The 20,269-nt window shown below is 36.3% G+C and overlaps 1 protein-coding gene across 1 annotated transcript; it reads right to left on the bottom strand.

Moving 5' to 3' along the window:
- Window positions 1-3,848: 3,848 nt before the first annotated feature.
- Window positions 3,849-11,487, bottom strand: CHAMP1 (chromosome alignment maintaining phosphoprotein 1). Its single transcript, XM_053707671.1, has 2 exons — window positions 11,390-11,487; window positions 3,849-5,952 (listed from the first exon to the last, which is right to left on the bottom strand). The coding sequence occupies exon 2, from the start codon at window positions 5,887-5,889 to the stop codon at window positions 3,976-3,978; it is 1,914 nt and encodes a 637-aa protein (XP_053563646.1). The 5' UTR covers window positions 5,890-5,952; window positions 11,390-11,487; the 3' UTR covers window positions 3,849-3,975.
- Between the last annotated feature and the right edge of the window lie 8,782 nt (window positions 11,488-20,269).

Genomic DNA, 20,269 nt, shown 5'->3' on the forward strand with positions numbered 1-20,269 from the left:
ATAGAAGAATGTTTGCATGCCTGCAAAGAAAGCCAGCTTTTAACATGCCATAAATATGTATTGGACAAATGCAGGCTAGTTTGACTAACATACCTTTTAATGAAACCTAATTTATGTGCATAAAAACTATACAAAGGCATCATTCAACTTCTTCATGGCCGTAGCATTTCTAGGACTCCTAAGAGCCAGGAGGCATGCACACACTCCTACAGGGGTTAAAGAGATAAATGGTCATATCTTCCACATTCAAAGCCGATTTAAGATTTCCATACTGTTCACTGGATGTTTTCAAATATACATGAGAAAGGACATAAGCTATACTAAAGTCAAGAAGCACAAGAAATGTATAATGACCATGAAATGTGCAACACCTAAGCTACAATCCATGAACTTTGCAATACATTTGGAAGCTGCCCAAGTGGCAATCATAGATGATCTATGCAGCTCCGTGACTGGAAAGCCTATTTTAATTATGCAAAAATTTTCATGTTCCTTTAACAGGAGTACCTCATATAACCAACTAACTTCCCTGCTTTTAAATGTCACAACTGTTGGTAGAGCAGATTAAGTTACTCCACAACCAAGGGGTTCAAAGACACTAGTAAATCACATGTTCTGTGTCAAATAAGGGTGTTGAAAATAATCGGCACCACGATGCAGCATTTAACAATGCTGTATCGATGCAGTGAAGAGCCGAATCGATTAACACGTCACGTGACCCTGCCTGGCAAAACTAGGAACTTTTCCCCTTCATTTCCTCCCACAGACCAGCCTATTGCTTTTCACAAGCACGCCTTTCAAACAATATCCCTCAGGTTGCGTAACGGTCTCACCCTTGGAGGGGGCGGGAAGTGTTTGACAGGGTGCTTGCGCTGAGTGCTCCCTTCTCCTGCTTCTTACAGCTGTGGTTGCCGTGACGCCGGGCTGAGGAAAGGGGGCGGCGCCGGTTGAACTCAACGGGAAAAGCGCTCCCTGAAAATAGTGAGGCAGCACCAAGTTCGGCCATGAAGGACCGGCTGACTGAGTTGTCAGCGGTGAGTCCTGAGCTTTTAGGAGCTTCTAATGCAAATAAGTTAACGGTTCAACTTCTAAGAGATATTCCTGTACTGTGTGTGCAATGCATGTATACATTATATAGCTGTCTCACACTATTGTATCACACATATACAGTGTATGTGTGTAATGTGTGATACAGCTATATATTGTATAAACCACAGCTCTATAGAAGTACAGTGTATATGTGTGATACAATAGTGTGAGACAGCTATATAGTGTATAAACCACAGCTCTATAGAAGTACAGTGTATATGTGTGATACAATAGTGTGAGACAGCTATATAATGTATAAACCACAGCTCTATAGAAGTACAGTGTATATGTGTGATACAATAGTGTGAGACAGCTATATAATGTATAAACCACAGCTCTATAGAAGTACAGTGTATATGTGTGATACAATAGTGTGAGACAGCTATATAATGTATAAACCACAGCTCTATAGAAGTACAGTGTATATGTGTGATACAATAGTGTGAGACAGCTATATAATGTATAAACCACAGCTCTATAGAAGTACAGTGTATATGTGTGATACAATAGTGTGAGACAGCTATATAAATGTATAAGCCACAGCTCTATAGAAGTACAGTGTACATGTGCGTAATGTGTGATACAATAGTGCGAGACATCTATATAATGTATAAACCACAGCTCTATAGAAGTACAGTGTATATGTGTGTAATGTGTGATACAATAGTGTGAGACAGCTATATAAATGTATAAGCCACAGCTCTATAGAAGTACAGTGTATATGTGTGTAATGTGTGATACAATAGTGTGAGACATCTATATAATGTATAAACCACAGCTCTATAGAAGTACAGTGTATATGTGTGTAATGTGTGATACAATAGTGTGAGACATCTATATAATGTATAAACCACAGCTCTATAGAAGTACAGTGTATATGTGTGTAATGTGTGATACAATAGTGTGAGACATCTATATAATGTATAAACCACAGCTCTATAGAAGTACAGTGTATATGTGTGATACAATAGTGTGAGACAGCTATATAAATGTATAAACCACAGCTCTATAGAAGTACAGTGTATATGTGTGTAATGTGTGATACAATAGTGTGAGACAGCTATATAAATGTATAAACCACAGCTCTATAGAAGTACAGTGTATATGTGTGTAATGTGTTTATACATTTATATAGCTGTCTCACACTATTGTATCACACATTACACACATATACTACACTGTACTTCTATAGAGCTGTGGTTTATACAATATATAGCTGTCTCACACATTACACACATATACTACACTGTACTTCTATAGAGCTGTGGTTTATACAATATATAGCTGTCACACATTACACACATATACTACACTGTACTTCTATAGAGCTGTGGTTTATACAATATATAGCTCTCTCACACATTACATACATATACTACACTGTACTTCTATAGAGCTGTGGTTTATACAATATATAGCTGTCTCACACATTACACACATATACTACACTGTACTTCTATAGAGCTGTGGTTTATACAATATATAGCTGTCACACATTACACACATATACTACACTGTACTTCTATAGAGCTGTGGTTTATACAATATATAGCTCTCTCACACATTACACACATATACACTGTACTTCTATAGAGCTGTGGTTTATACAATACATAGCTATCTCATACTATTGTGTTGCATTTTTATCATGTATAAATATCTTTACATGTTATTTAAGTTTGGTATCATGGTTCTGTAATGTACTTGTCAATTGGCCCTCTATGTTTAAAAAATATATATATATATATATATATATATATATATATATATATATATATATGATCCTTAGTTGCAGCCAATGCCATAAACTATTTATCAATCCCTGCATACATTATTGTCCCAGGGAACTAAGGATCCAGCACTCAATCAGGGGGTGACTCCATTCAGGGGCCTGGCCTCGTGCACTGATGGTACCCTGGCATCCTGGTCTGAGACCCCCATCTTAGATCTTCTGCATTATGCAGCACTAGTCAGGGCTCTTTGAGTGAGCACGGGTAGAGCGGAGCAGCCTGCAGGGGATTGGTTAAAGGGATTGACTCAAGTTATGTGTGTTTATATACAGTATATATATATATATATATATATTTATTATACACACATTTACTATTTAGTGTTCTAAATAAAAATATGAATTTGTTGATGAAAACCATGGGTCGTAATCTTGATGCATCGTGGAATCGAATCGTTGACATGATAATTGTAATTGCAAACAAAGTGGATAATACTTTAGCCAAAAATAAACACATATTTGAGACCTCATATTATAGGGAGCAGTCTACCTTCTTCATATTATGGGAAACCACCTTGGTACTAATATAGGGTTGACGTAAAAATAACAATTTCTTATTTTGCTACATACTTTCTTTAGGAGTTAAAAATGGGATGGTTATTGAGACTATAAATATTTGTCTTCACTCCCATTACATTTTGGTAAATTTGTATTCTTCCCTATCACCCCTTACTGAAACATTTCTAAAGACACTTATGGTTTTAGATTACCTGGTGTTATTTCTTATGCTGTATATCATGTATGTTCATTTTTAGAGTTGAACTAAGTGTATAATGGTGTAGGACTGCTGGACAGCATATAATGCTGGCCTCCATTCAGACTCTATATTTTACACAACAAACCACTAACTAGTATTCAATTTGAAAGTCAACAGTATTATAGTGCTACACATTTTCTATACACACAAGTTTTTTTTTTTTTATCAGTTTGTGTTTTTCAGTTTTCGCACTCAGAGTTAAATGATCGGAGGTAAAAAACAAAATAAACAGTATATATTTTAACATATGGGTCACCAGTTAAAATGAACTAATCTGTATTTACATTTTCAATTTGCGAGCCCCAACAAACAACTAGAATCCACATGTATTCTAAAAGCCTCAATTTTCTTCATCGTTTGAGTCATGGAAGTCCCAGACTGGGTTGCTCACATCCTCATCTTTATGACAGCGTTGACAATGCGTTTGATGTTTTTTAAACCCTCTAGGATGATCTGTTTGAAAAGAGCAGCGGTTACATTTATATAAACCTTTGTTGTGGGACACATAATGGTGTTTCAGATGAGTTTCCATTATAAAAGTCTTTCCACATGTTTTGCACACAAAAGGGCTTGGGAGATTATGTCTTGTAATTAAATGGTGCAATACAGGTCCCTTTTTTAAAGGACGACACTCGCACAATGTACAGTAATATCTTCCTTTTACACGGCGAACATATTTCATTATTTCCTCATCCTTAGTAAACCCTTCCTTATCATCGGAAGCATCTAGTGCTTCTTGTAGAGAGGTAGAAACATCATCTTTTAAATCTTTAGACCAAGATGGGGTAGCATCATCTTCTGAAAAGGGTAAAACACCTTTAAAACGTGTTGGGGTGTTTTCACTGTGTGTGATTTCTGTATCCTTAGGACCAAAAGGACTGTCTTCATCATCTGATACTGATGAATCTTTTAAAGCAGATGTGTCTACATCATCTGTAAAATCAAAACTGTCCTTTGTCTGAGTTGGAGTTGAATTGCCTTCTAAACACTTTGGCATATCCTTCACCTGTGGTGAAGTATCCTCATCTTCAGAAAACTCCATTATGCTCTTAGGCATTACAGGGGTATCATCTTCATCTTCTGAAAACTCCATAATGTCTTTTGATAATGCTGGGGTTTCCTCTTCATCAGAAAATTCCATGATATTCTTAGATAGGTTTGTGGTTTCCTCCTCTTCTGAAAATTCCATAATATTTTTAGAGACAGTTGTCGGTGGTTCCTCCTCTTCTTCTGAAAACTCCATGGTATCCTTGGACAGAGTTGGCATATCCTCTTCTTCAGAGAAATCCATTATTTCTTTAACAGGAGCAGAGATCTCATCTTCATCTGAAGAATCTGATTCTTTTGGATGCCCAGGAACATCATCTTCAGACACATCCCCTGTAGTTTTTTTCTCTACCGGCATATCCTCATCTTCAGAAATGTCCTCTATTCCCCTAGACTCATCACGTACCACTTCTTCAGAGGATTCTTCGTGATCCTTTTGCTTTGTTACAGGCTCATCATCTTCTGAAAAATGAGGTAAGCCACCAGGAAGTAATGCAGGAGTATCTTCATCATCTGAAAACTCTGGAATATCTTTTGAGTGTGATGATGTAGCCTCATTGTCAGAAAAATCCAAAGTCTCCTTTATTTGAGGAGAACTCTGTTTGCTAACTTTACTGATATTGCTACTAGACTGTGACAGCTCTTGCTCACTACTTGTTTCCTTGTCCTTAACCTCTGGAGACGCACAACTTGCCTTTCCTAGACTGTTGACTTTAAATTCACTGTTAAAGCTCTCTTGATTATCTTCATTTGTAACTTTTTCAGGCCAAGAAGTAAGAGTATCATTCTCCTCAGGCTTTATAGCTTCACTTACTTTTTCTTCCTGTTCATTTGTAGAGCCTTCGTCTTCACTTGTCTCTAAAGCATGTGGTCTTTCAGTATTTATTACTGATGCAGGTTCTTCAGATTTCACCTTTATATCTTTTTTTTCTTCAGCTTCCCATTTTTCAGGTGCTCCATGAGCAGCTAAAATGTGATAATAAACATTGCAAAAGTTTTTGCTTGTAAAAAAGCATCTATGGCAGTGAAACAATTTTGCACTTTTCTGATAAAACACCAGCTTTCCCAACCCCCCTGTGTCCATCTCGTCACAGTATTCTGGATGTATAGTTCCCATATGTATTTGGATACTTTCAGAGCTGTTGGCATGGAAGTTGCAATGATTACAATCTAAACTCTGTCCATTTAGTTTTTTCATGATCTCCATCTTTGAGGCTCTGGTTTACAACAGGCAAGAAGACTTTTTCCCTTAAGTATATTATGCCAGTGCCTGAAAAAAAAATATACAAAAAAGAAAAATGTAAACCACTCTTCTGAAGTTTAAAAAAAAAATAATAATAAAAAAAAATTATATATTATATATATATATATATATATATATATATATATATATATATATATATATATATATATATATATATATATATATATATATATATATATATAAATATAAATATATATATATATATATAAATAAATATATAAAAGTGTAAATGCAGTGTTCTCCCCAGGACCTTTTTAGCAGGTGTACCACAAGGCTGATTTTTCTGACCACCCAGCTAAATTTTTAGCCAATATAAAGCTAAAATTAATATTAAAAATGTTCAATTTGGATTGCACAAATTATGATAAAATACATTCATGTTAAATTATGCAACTAATTTGTGCTTTGGATAGCTAAAAATGATATAATATTAGAAAGCATTACACTCTCCCAACCTGGCTGTCAACATTTTCTGTTGAGAACACTGAAATGCATTGCATGTATAGAATATAGATATACACATGGTTGCTAATTTCAATAAGAATGATTGCTTGTTGCCTTCTATGTAATTTTATCCGGCCTGTGAATAACAGAATTTTTTTTTTTTAAATTAAATGTTTACAGCAGCAGATGATAAAGTTTTGTAAAACTAAATAACCAATATTGGGGTATAATTAACTTTGGAACACACACACATATTATATATATATATATATATATATATATATATATATATATATATATATATACATACATACATATACACACACACACACACACATATATATACACACACACATACATATATTAATGAAAGCCACATTTTACATTATGTGTATGTATAGAGATATACATACAAACAGAAGAATAAATAACATGACTGACTGTAAACTGTATTTTTTAATCTTTCTTTAAAGGGAAACTAAACCCCAAAAAATGTCATGATTTAGAAAGAGCATGCAATTTTAAACAACTTTCTAATTTACTTTTATTATCTAATTTGCTTAATTCTCTTGATATTCTTTGCTGAAAAGCATATCTAGATATGCCCAGTAGCTGCTGACAGGTAGATGAACATAGATGCCTCGTGTGATTTGCTCACCCATGTGCATTGATATTTCTTCAACAAAGGATATCTAAAGAATGAAGCAAATTAGATAATAGAAGTTAATTGGAATGTTATTTAAAATTGTATTCTCTATCTGAATCATGTAAGAAAATTTTGGGGTTAGTGTCGCTTTAAAGTAAAGGTAAAGTTGCATCTATTATATTGTTTACCCTGCAAGTACTCAAAAATTGAATGGGACTTTAATTCATGATTTTTTTCAAATCGCTATATTTATTTTGTTTTTAACGTTTATTAATGCTTTTCTGAACAATGTTAAAACAACCCGTTTTTTAGGGGTTTTTTTCTCAGCCTGGTCACGTTTTTTTATAACCCAATTGAAACACTGGCCGTTAGGCGGCCGTCATATTACGTCACCGCATTGTTGGACTCTATGCGCATGCGTTGCCTTCACTTACTCTATGACCAAAGCGCGTTCCAGTATATTGCATGCGCAATACGGATTCCCCTTGCAAATCAAATGGACGACGCAGTGTGCGCATGCGCAAATTGTCGATAACGCGCTTTTGAACTACGTGTAGAGCGGGTGGGACCGCTCTATACGTCAGAGTCTCAGCAAGCAGGAAATTGATGGAGGGAGGAGTAAAGAAGGGAAGAGCATGTAAAAACAAATGCTTTTTTTCCCTATTTTATATATATATAAACGTAATTAAAAAAATTGGCGATCAGACTGTATAATATATAAATAATATAATAATATGCAAAACACCGGAAAACTTTACCTTCACTTTAATCTCATAATTTTCATTAGATATATTGATTTAAAAAAAAAAAAAAGGATTTGCTCAATATCCCTGCACCATTGATCAGATTTTTACTAAAATTCAAGAACGTGTTATGGGTCTTTTTATATGCATAATATATTTTATAAGCCTTCTCTGAAAGCTAGGGGGTAAATGATTAACTTTAAAAGGACATTAAACTCTTTGAGATGGTTATATAAAATGATAAATCGTATATATATGAAAAAAACAACTCTGCAATAAACCCTCATTATTTTGTTACCTATTCTGTAAATTCTATTCTGAAATTTTGAGCTTTTCAGTTCCTATTAGAAATTGAAGTGCAGAACACTTGTATTCCACACAGTGATTTGCTGCACACTCTCTCTAGTGACCTATTTATAACTATTCCTAATTGGCCACAGCACAGAAGGTAACGCAAGTTACAACATGGCATCTCCCATTGATTTATAGACACAAACTTTACACATATTTTGTCAATGTTTAACCTTTTAACGCCGTTATGCCGTTCTATTCCGTCATATTTACACTGGGCTTTAAAGCCGTTATGACGGAATAGAACGTCATAACAAACGGCTGTCCTGAAGCCTTCTGTGCTTCAAGGACTTGATCGCGGTCTGGAGGGCGTTCCTAGGGTTGTAGGGACGCCCCCCAGATGCGATCCAATAATTGAAATCTCGCGATCGTATGCACGATCGCGTAGTTTCAATTTGTCTACATCGGAACAGGTGTTCCGATGTAGACACTTTAACCCTGTCATGAAAGGGTTAAACAGCTAATGAAACTTTAAAAAATACATCTACATGTTATTGTAAGACTAATCTTTTCTTTGAATGCTTCATTCTATCTAGCATATATTTAGAGTTTAAAATCCCTTTACAGCTGTCTGTTCCAATTCATTACAAATGCTGAGTGGCCTTTAATTGGATTTATCAAATTTGAGGCCAATCTAAGCCAACAAAACACACTTTGCATGAATTATATAATTCTACAAACCTGACCACTGTGCTTCATTTTCTTTATAATTCCTTATGTACTTAAGAAAAAAAAATGACATTCTGTATTACAATGTAATTCAAGAATCTTAAAAGGAAAAAAATGCCCATATGCTAAATCCTTTGAATATGATGCAGCATAACTGTAAAAAGCAGACAGAAAAATATCACCTGAACATTTCTATGTAAAAAAATGAAGATATTTGACCTCAAAAGTTCTTCAGCTCACAATAGTAAGTGCTCTTTAGTATTCTATGGCACCAGTGTTTTGCAAAATTGTATAACAAAGCTACAAATAATGTTGCAAAAACACTGCTGCCAAAGAGTACTAAAGACACGTGCACACTCCTAAACTCTAATGAGCCTACCTACTTTTAATCTTCAATAAACGATACCAAGAGAACAAAGCAAATTTAATAACAGAAGTAAATTGAAAAGTTGTTGTTCTATCCAAATCATGAAAGTTTAATTTTGACTTTACTGTCCCTTTAAGATTATTAACTTAGCTGTTTATTAGTGTGAAACATACTCATTATTTAGCTACAGACTGAGAAAGAAAAGAAATACAAGGTTGCAAAATATATGCTGGATAAGAAAAAATATACTGTACTGTTATTTTGTTGAAGATTTTCTTTCACAATACAATAGTTCTATACTTTATCTGACATTTATAAAGGCCTTTGATGTCACACCTAACCTTGTTAACAAAACAAAAAATCCCTGTTTATTAATATCTGAATGAGAATTTTGTCCCTTGCATTAAAGGGACAGTCTAGTCTAAAATAAAGTTTCATGAATCAGACAGAGCATGTCATGTTAAACAACTTTCCAATTTACTTTTATCATTTTTGCTTTGTTCTCTTGGTATTCTTAGTTGAAAGCTAAACCTAGGTAGGCACATATGCTAATTTCTTAGCCCTTGAAGGCCACCTCTTATCTCAGTGCATGTTGAAAACGGTTTCACAACTAGAGGGTGTTAGTTCAGGTGTGCCATATAGATAACATTGTGCTCACTCCTTTGGAGTTACCTAGGAGCCCCCACTGATTGGCTAAAATGCAATCTGTCGAAAGAAGTTAAATAAGGAGGCAGTCTGCAGAGGCTTAGATACAAGGTAATAACACAGGTAACAAAAAGTGTATTAATATAACTGTGTTGGTTATGCAAAACTGGGAAATGGGTAATAAAGGGATTATCTATCTTTTTAAACAATAACAATTCTGGTGTAGACTGTCCATTTAAAGGGACATTAAACACCAAATAAATGCTAGGTAGAATGATGCAGTCAAAGAAAATATTAGTCTGAGAATAACATGTAGATGTATTTTTTAAAGTTTCATTAGCTGTTTAAATATTGACAAAATAAGTGTAAAGTTTAAGTTTCTATAAAACAATGGGAGCTGCCATGTTGTAACTTAGGTTACCTTCTCTGCTGTGGCCAATTAGGGACAGTTATACATAGGTCACTAGAGTGTGCAGCCAATGGCTGTGTGGAAAATAACAGTGTTCTACACTTCTGTTTAGAAAAACTCACAATTTCAGAATGGAATTACAGGAAAAGGGGGACAAAATAAATAATAAAAGTATATTGCAGAGCTTTTTTTATTTATATGATTTATTATTTTACATTACCATCTCAAAGTGTTTAATGTCCCTTTAATCATTAACATACATTGTTTGCCTGACTTTATTAGTGGCATCCAAAAAGAACATCAACCAGCACTTAAAGGGGTACAAAACCCAATTTTTTTCTTTCATGATTCAGATAGAGCAACTTTCTAATTTACTCCTATTAACAATTTGTATTCGTTCTCTTGCTATCTTTATTTGAAAAAGCAGGAATTGAAGCTTAGGAGCCAGTCCATATTTGGTTCAGGACCCTGGGTAGTACTTGCTGTAGACACCAAGCTCTACCCAGGTTCTGAAACAAAATTGGTCTGGCTCCTAAGCTTATATTCCTACTTTTCGAATATAGATAGCAAGAGAACGAACAAAAATTAATAGGAGTAAATAAGAAAGTTGATTAAAATTGAATGTTCTATAGCTGAATCATGAAAGATACATGTGGATTTAGTATCCCTTTGTATATAATGTAATATCTATATTAGTTATTAGAATGTGAAACAAAATACTGTACTACTAGTGCGTTAAACAAAAAAGTCAAGAAAGAAAAAGTGAGTAGATGGACAAAAATTTCATTTTTTTAGTCTTATTCATTTTTTATTTTTTTTTAGTGATCTGAGAACATTTAAAAAAGCGTGTGTGTAAGCTATAGCCAGATAGATATACACAAATAACTAACAGATGCATGTACAAACGTACACACGCATTTTATGACAATTATTATGCATCGCCATAAGCATAAAGCATCACTAGCGCTACAGAACAGCTGCAGTTTTGCGGGCACACGATTTACGCGAGTTCACGTTGCAAAACGAGAACAATCGTAGGCAGAGTTACATGGTGCGTATGCAACAATACACTCTTTAGTCGCAACCCAAATCGAGCTCAGGGCATTCTTTCGGGGCTCACTGCCTAACTATCCTACACATGTAACACAGACACTAGCACTGCTCCTCACCATTTGTCGTTCTCTCCTACACAAGATTCATACAAGCGATGGTTCGCACATTTCAACGTCAACGCGCTCAAATTCCCCCTCGACCAAGTACCAAATCATCGCCAGGCTATTGACGTCATCAAAAATCGCCTCTGTTTTTCTCCCATACGAAACTACTGTTGATTGGCATGTACATAGAAGGCATGAGAACTTTGGTTTGTTGTTATTGTTTTCTTTAGGTAAACTTGATTGCCCTCAGCAATGTATTTCAATTGTGTGTTTGTAGGTTGTCGTTGGGCTCGTTGAAGTTTACCTTAATTTTGAATTAAGCGAATATAATATATATATACCTCCCAACATTTAAAACAGCCAAAAAGGGACACTTTTCTCCCTGTTAACACATCATATCCTATTAGAGGACACACACATATATATATATACTCCTACACACATTTATATAGGCATTTATACACATACATACTCACTCCTACATATATTTGCATACACATTTATACTCGCATACATACACATACCTCCCAACATCTCCAAATTCGAAAGAGGGACCTGTAAAAAATCCTGTAAATCCGGTGTCATAAATATATACAGTATCTATATTCAGCAATTTAACAATCACTTAGCCGGGAAGCCTGCCTCAAATCCTGACACACACTTCAGAGCATGCACACACAGCAAAACACACTACACATCATATATAGACACACCATAAAAAGCATATACACACACACATGTACACAGTCTTAAATATACAGCAACAAACAGCATACACATATGCTGCAGTTGGCAAAGTATACAAATAAACATGCACACACCACACAAAGCTTACACATGCATGCAGACACACAATTCACACACATGTACACAGTCTCAAATACACAGCAAATATATAATTAAAAAAAGCTATAGAGACTAATATTTTCAAGGTACACCAAACCCAAATTTTTTCTTCCATGGTTCAGACAGAGCACGGAATTCTAAGCAACTTTCAAATTTACTCCTATTATCACTTTTTCTTCATTCTGTTGTTATCTTTATTTGAAAAAGCAGGAATTTATGCTAAGGAGCCCTGGACCATTTTAGGTTCCGCACCCTGAATAGTGCTTGCTGATTGGTGGGTAAATTTAGCCACCAATCAGCAAGCGCAACCCAGGTGCTGAACCAAAAATGGTCCGGTTCCTTAGCTTAGGTTCCAGCTTTTTCAAGTAAAGAGCAAGAGAACAAATTGAATTTGATAATAGGAGTACATTAGAAAGTTGCTTAAAATTGCATGCTTTATCTGAATCATGAACAAAAAAAATAATTGGATTTAGTATCCCTTTAACCCCTTAATGACCGAGGACGTACGCCATACGTCCTCAGAAAAAAAACAGTTAACGCCTGAGGACGTATGGCGTACGTCCTCGGTTTGGAAAGCAGCTGGAAGCGATCCTCATCGCTTCCAGCTGCTTTCCGGTTATTGCAGGATGCCTCAATATCGAGGCATCCTGCAATAACAATTTGTACCCCTCCGGTGCAGAGAGAGCCACTCTGTGGCCCTCTCTACACCGGACATCGATGGCCGCAATCGTTGGTGGGTGGGAGCTGCAGTGGGAGGCGGGTGGGCGGCCATAAATGGTTTCTGACACACAGAGGGGGGCGGGATCGGGGGCGGGAAAGTCAGGGGCGCGCACAGACACGCGCGCGTGCACGGGGGGCGGCGGGCGGGCGCGTGCACGGGGAGGGAGCGGGTGGGAACCACTTACACTACACTATGTAAGTGGGAGGAAGAGGGGGAATAAATGCCCCAAAAAAAGTAATCTAAGGGATCTGGGAGGGGGTGGGGGTAGGGGTTGGTCGTGGGGAAGCTACACTACAGAAAACCATAAAAAAATAAAATAAAAAAGAGAAAATATATTGTAAACTGGGTACTGGCAGACAGCTGCCAGTACCCAAGATGGCCCCCAATAATGCAGAGGGGGGGTTAGAGAGCTGTTTTGGGGGGGATCAGGGAGGTTGGGGGCTAAGGGGGGATCCTACAAAGCATATGTAAATATGCTAAAGATTTTTTTTTTTTTTTTTTTAAAACGTTTATTTTAGTACTGGCAGACTTTCTGCCAGTACTTAAGATGGCAGGGACAATTGTGGGGTGGGGGAGGGAAGGGAGCTGTTTGGGAGGGATCAGGGGGTCTGATGTGTCAGGTGGGAGGCTGATCTCTACACTAAAGCTAAAATTAACCCTGCAAGCTCCCTACAAACTACCTAATTAACCCCTTCACTGCTAGCCATAATACACGTGTGATGCGCAGCAGCACTTAGCGGCCTTCTAATTACCAAAAAGCAACGCCAAAGTCATATATGTCTGCTATTTCTGAACAAAGGGGATCCCAGAGAAGCATTTACAATTATTTGTGCCATAATTGCACATGCTGTTTGTAAATAATTTCAGTGAGAAACCTAAAATTGTGAAAAATTTAGCGTTTTTTTTAATTTGATCGCATTTGGCGGTGAAATGGTGGCATGAAATATACCAAAATGGGCCTAGATCAATACTTGGGGTTGTCTACTACACTACACTGAAGCTAAAATTAACCCTAGAAGCTCCCTACATGCTCCCTAATTAACCCCTTCACTGCTGGGCATAATACACGTGTGGTGCGCAGTCGCTTTTAGCAGCCTTCTAATTAGTAAAAAGCAAAACCAAAGCCATATATGTCTGCTATTTATGAACAAAGGGGATCCCAGAGAAGCATTTACAACCATGTATGCTATAATTGCATACGTTTTTTGTAAATAATTTCAGTGAGAAACCTAAAGTTTGTGAAAAAAATTGTGAAAAAGTGAACAATTTTTTTTATTTGATCGCATTTGGCGGTGAAATGGTGGCATGAAATATACCAAAATGGGCCTAGATCAATACTTTGGGATGTCTTCTAAAAAAAAATAGATACATGTCAATGGATATTCAGGGATTCCTGAAAGATATCAGTTTTCTAATATAACTAGCGCTAATTTTGAAAAAAAGTGGTTTGGAAATAGCAAAGTGCTACTTGTATTTATGGCCCTATAACTTGCAAAAAAAGCAAAGAACATGTAAACATTGGGTATTTCTAAACTCAGGACAAAATTTAGAAACTATTTAGCATGGTTTTTTTTTTGGTGGTTGTAGATGTATAAAAGATTTTGGGGGTCAAAGTTAGAAAAAGTGTGTTTTTTTCCATTTTTTCCTCATTTTATAAAAAAAATTATAGTAAATTATAAGATATGATGAAAATAATGGTATATTTTGAAAGTCTATTTAATGGCGAGAAAAACGGTATATAATATGTGTGGGTACAGTAAATGAGTAAGAGGAAAATTACAGCTAAACACAAACACCGCAGAAATGTAAAAATAGCCTTGGTCCCAAACGGACAGAAAATGGAAAAGTGCTGTGGTCATTAAGGGGTTAACTATATTATAGATTGTTTTTGATATCACAAGAAAATGTTCGTTACAGACCTGCTAACCCTGTCAAATAACCAGTGTACAATGGAGACTTTAGGATGATTATTGCTGGACTGCAGCCAATAAAGATGGCATGTATACTCAAGAAATAATTAAATCTATGTATGGTTTCAAATATTAGTATAAAGACACTTATGCAAACGGTTTAAAAACAGGTAATTTAACATCAGAATCTGAGACAAATATTGCTTTGTCCCTCTCTCTACATTAAACATTTTACTACTCTTGTCTCTGTCACTTTGATACCTATGACATGTTCTGTCACTCTCCATATTTCTCTCACTATGACTTGGCTTTTTCTCCCCGTCATACACAACGGGGCGGATTTACCAAGGGCCGAATAGCCCCTGATCTCCCTGTTTTCGCTCAAGCCTTGCTGGAAACAACAGTTATGAAGCAGCGGTTTTAAAGGGACACTAAACCAATTTTTTTTCTTTTGTTATTCAGCTAGAGCATGCAATTTTAAGCAACTTTCTAATTTACTCCTATTATCATTTTTTCTTCGTTCTCTTGCTATCTTTATTTGAAAAAGAAGGCATCTAAGCTTTTTTTATTGGTTCAGTACTCTGGACAGCACTTTTTTATTGGTGAATTAATTTATCCACCAATCAGCAAGAACAACCCATGTTGTTCACCAAAAATGGGCCGGCATCTAAACTTACATTCTTACATTTCAAATAAAGAGACCAAGAGAATTAAGAAAATTTGATAATAGGAGTAAATTAGAAAGTTGCTTAAAATTTCATGCTCTATCTCAGTGATTTTTAACCTTTTTTTTGCCGTGGCACACTTTTTTACATTAAAAAATCCTGTGGCACACCACCATCCCAAAATTTTAAAAAAATCACACATTGTAGCCTAATACAGCATATATATACACATACACACAAACACACGCATACTGTATGTATTGTGCTGCTATGCCATGCCTCCTACAAACTACCCCTGCACTGGGAGTAAAAAACAAGCAAAGTTGAAAAAATATGTCACACTGTTGTCAGGCTGCCGTAGCACACCTGAGGATCTCTCACGGCACACTAGTGTGCCACGGCACACTGGTTGAAAAACACTGCTCTATCTGATTAACGAAAGAAAATATTTGGGTTCAGTGTCCCTTTAAGACCGCTGCTCCTTAACTGGTCCGCTGCCTCTGAGGCTTCGGACATCAATCCGCCTGATCACATACGATCAGGTTGATTGACACCCCCTGCTAGTGGCCGATTGGCCGTGAATCTACAGGGGTCGGCATTGCAAAAGCAGTTCACCAGAACATTTATGAATAAATAATCAAGCAGACCTTGCTAGTGTTTGCCAGGTAAAGTTTTCCCACAGAAAAGGCAGCAGTATCTGCAGCAGCACTCGGGGACCCTCATGCCTGCATCAGCTGCTGCAATCCAATACCATATACATGCTGTTCCACGGGGCCTCAATTACTTTAGCACTTGCAGCAGCATGTATCTGTTATTAGAGAAGAATTTGTGTCACATGACAGCGTAGGAGCCAATAGAAAGGCAAATTGCGGACCAGGTGCAATGCGGGACTTAAGGGTGGCTGTGCGGGACAGACCCTTGAAAGCGGGACTGTCCCGCGCAAATCATGACAGTTGGGGGGTATGCATACACACCCCTACACACATATTTACACACACACACATACGTACACATTCTGTATTTGATATCATGTTCTTTCATCTGCTTTGTACCAAATGCAGCCCTAACCTATATACAGAAATAAAACAATGATTTCCTTTTAAAATTTCACAAGAGCTTTGGCAATCACTCAGAACAAGTAAGTTTGGGGATTTATTATTATTATTATAATTTATTTATAAAGCGTCAACATTGGTACAATTTGTTCTGCACAAAACAGGACAGTTGGGAAGTATGATGATATAGCTGTAGCATGGAATTAGGTGAATGAAGACATAAAGTGGAAAATGCTAATATATAAGGAAAAAGTTGTTTACAATAGCAATGGAACTGTGCAATTTTAAGTGGTTGTAATTTTGCAAAAAAATTCATGAACCGCAGGTGTATGGTCATTTAAAGTTGAATGACAAATAGTATTTTGAAATATTTAGTAATGCTGGAAACCAGACATGGACTCCCTGCTCAATGTGCCTTGTTGGATGGCTGCACCTAACTTACGAAGCCCATATAAGGGCACATGTTCCTTTAGTAGCTTATAATACCTTATAATGGACCGACAAAATCAAGGTTTTTTTATTCTGTAATTCTTTAGTGAGCAAAGCACACATATTTATTGGGGATTTTTTTCAGCAGGCCCAGCAGATTCAAACTATACCATTATTCTTTTAATATATTATGACATGTAAGCACTCTACATCAAACACCTAAAAATGTATATTTTCATTAAAAGTTTAACAAACAAAGTTGTAAAAATTGTGCGTTTTTTTTTCTTTTTGTAAACAATATAGTTTAAAAAAGAAGGGGTCATACTCCTATAAATAAGGGCCTTGGGATATAGTTAAATAACTTGTAGGGGCTCCCATGTGCACATTTATTAACGTCAGGTGATTACTTATATAGGGGCTTTATTCTAATGAGGGTGTATGAGCTTTATAGCAAGGGGTCATGGAGGTCTTCTGGCCTTTTTGGCAGATTATATTTGTAAATATATTGAAATATATATCAAGTTTACAATGCAATGTAAGTAGATGGTGTGTATATGTGTATATATATATATATATATATATATATATATATAGGAAACCAGGTTCCGAAAGGAGAAATGGAAAACCGGAGACTTGATGCTTGGAAAACAGGTATTTATTCAGCAACAGTTGCCAGGTGTAAAGGTGAATAACACAGAGATCATCTGACGCGTTTTGCGCATGCGCACATGCGCTTCATCATATATATAGAGAGAAAAAGGAGGGTGTGAGTAAGGCGCAAAAACAGGAAACTATTGGACAGAAAAAAACGTATATAAAAATCACAGTGCCGCCTCAAACTACCTATTGAAGCAGGTGGATCCCCAAGACCCCCATCTCCAATAAGGACAAATAGATACTAGAACCAAAGAAAAAGTAGAATGACCAAGGCGCACCGTGGAATCTATAAAATTATGTATATAAAAGTATAATGTGCTTCTGAGTAGTAGTGGAAAACAATGTCTAAAAAACCCAAGTTCACTTCTCTTGGAGCGATACTAATAGATATTAGCTAGTATAGTATACACAAATCTCTTATAGCATAAAATTCTCCTATAGCATAAAGATCTGAGTAGAGTACCGTTTACAATATAGATAGCTTAAAAGATACAATTGGAAACAAATTCAATAAATACAATATAGGATGGAAACAAGTAACATATCACAGTGCAATAAGGAAACAAATGTAGTATGTATATTTTAAAGCACCAGTGTATCGACTATTAGAGATACAGAATAAGGTGATGAAAAAATGTCCCAAAGTGCTCCTATAGATGTCCAAAAATAAGGATCCCCAGTGCCCGGAGTATTCAAAGCTCCCCTTTGGGGATTCTACTTAACTCTCCTTAACCTCAATCCAAATGAGGTAAGTGTCGCGCAATGCAAGTAGAAACTTTCTCTGGCTTCCAGGGGTATAGGTGCTTGCTGCTGGATCCTGCCGGAGTCTTTAGCTCATGTAGCCATATGCGGATTAGAAAAGAGTAGAAAATAATAGTGCAACCCAGTATGTTAGTTAACACCACACTCAATTTATTCAAAATTAGCTTACTCACATTAACCCATTAAAGGGATAGTAAACCTAAATATTTTTTTTTACTTATTAAATACTTCTTAAAATAATAAATACATTTGCAATTGGTACCTTTGTAAAGTTTTCTTTCTTTTTTTTTGTAATTTCAATTTGAAACTTAGTACTGCGCCAAACCCATTTTCTAAGCATTATATGGGGCCTGTTATGATGTTCTACCTAGGTAGAAACATCATGGTGGCCCGCATGCGCATTAAAACTATTTTATAAGCATCACATGCGCACTGCGCAGACTCGTCCCCCAGTCTCCTGACAGAAGCATAAATTCTTTGACACCGGCATCAAGAGAGTCACGGATTGAGTGCAAATCATCGCTTGCAAATGAGGGGAAGAGACATTTATTAGAGCAGCGTGTATACTAGAATTTTTCCCTGCCTGTGATGAAGTCCATCTGTGTTTTAGACGTTAACTACGGCAGTGAGTTTGAGAGCTATGTTTATTTAACTGTCGGGCTCATCTTCCCCCCTCCCTCTGACTGTGTTTGCTTTTATGTGGAAACGGAGCCCTCACTGTCAATCATTAATCAAGCAAACACAGCCAGAGGGAGGGGGGAAGATGAGCCCGACAGTTAAATAAACATAGCTCTCAAACTCACTGCCGTAGTTAACTTCTAAAACACAGATGGACTTAATCACAGGCAGGGAAGAATTCTAGTATACACGCTGCTCTCCTTAGTGCAGCAGGGATAAAGTGTAGCACAGAAGCAGCTTTTAAAGTCTTGCAGCACAGCTCTCATACTGAAGCGTGAGTAATAGAGAACCTGTTTATATTGTTCCCTGTCTCCGGTGTGAAGCTGCCCCTTCAACCAATAGGATAACTAAGCTGTGAACAGCTGTGCTTTAACGTCAGTACTGCGCATGCGATGCTGACTGAATGTATTATTTAAATTAAGGGGCCCAGCAGCTTTACCATTGGATGGGGGGCGGATGCTGGATTATATGAGCCATGCCTCATTTTAAGGGCTGTCATTATCACACATTTCATGACAATTTAACCTTTAAAATGAAGGTATGTGAAAGCTTAATTTAATAAAAAAAACTATTTTAAATTACTACATTTATCATAGTAATTATAATAATATAGTTTAATTAGTTTCACATGGGAATCAATTTCTAACCCTTTAAGGACCAAGGCCATTTTTCAATTTCCCTTGAGGACCAGGACTATTTTTACATTTCTGCAGTGTTTGTGTTTAGCTGTAATTTTCCTCTTACTCATTTACTGTACACACACATATTATATACCATTTTTCTCGCCATTAAATGGACGTTCTAAAGATACCATTATTTTCTTCATATCTTATAATTTATCATAAAAAATTATAAAATATGATGAAAAAATGGAAAAAAACACACTTTTTCTAACTTTGAACCCCAAAATCTGTTGCACATCTACAACCTCCAAAAAACTCCCATGCTAAATAGTTTCTAAATTTTGTCCTGAGTTTAGAAATACCCAATGTTTACATGTTCTTTGCTTTTTATGCAAGTTATAGGGCAATAAGTACTAGTAGCACTTCGCTATTTCCAAACCATTATTTTTTTTTCAAAATTAGCGCTAGTTACATTGGAACACTGATATCTGTCTGGAATCCCTGAATATCCCTTGACATGTATATATTTTTTTTTAGTAGACATCC

This window comes from Bombina bombina, chromosome 3, assembly GCF_027579735.1.
Source record: "Bombina bombina isolate aBomBom1 chromosome 3, aBomBom1.pri, whole genome shotgun sequence".
Classification (NCBI taxonomy): domain Eukaryota; kingdom Metazoa; phylum Chordata; class Amphibia; order Anura; family Bombinatoridae; genus Bombina; species Bombina bombina.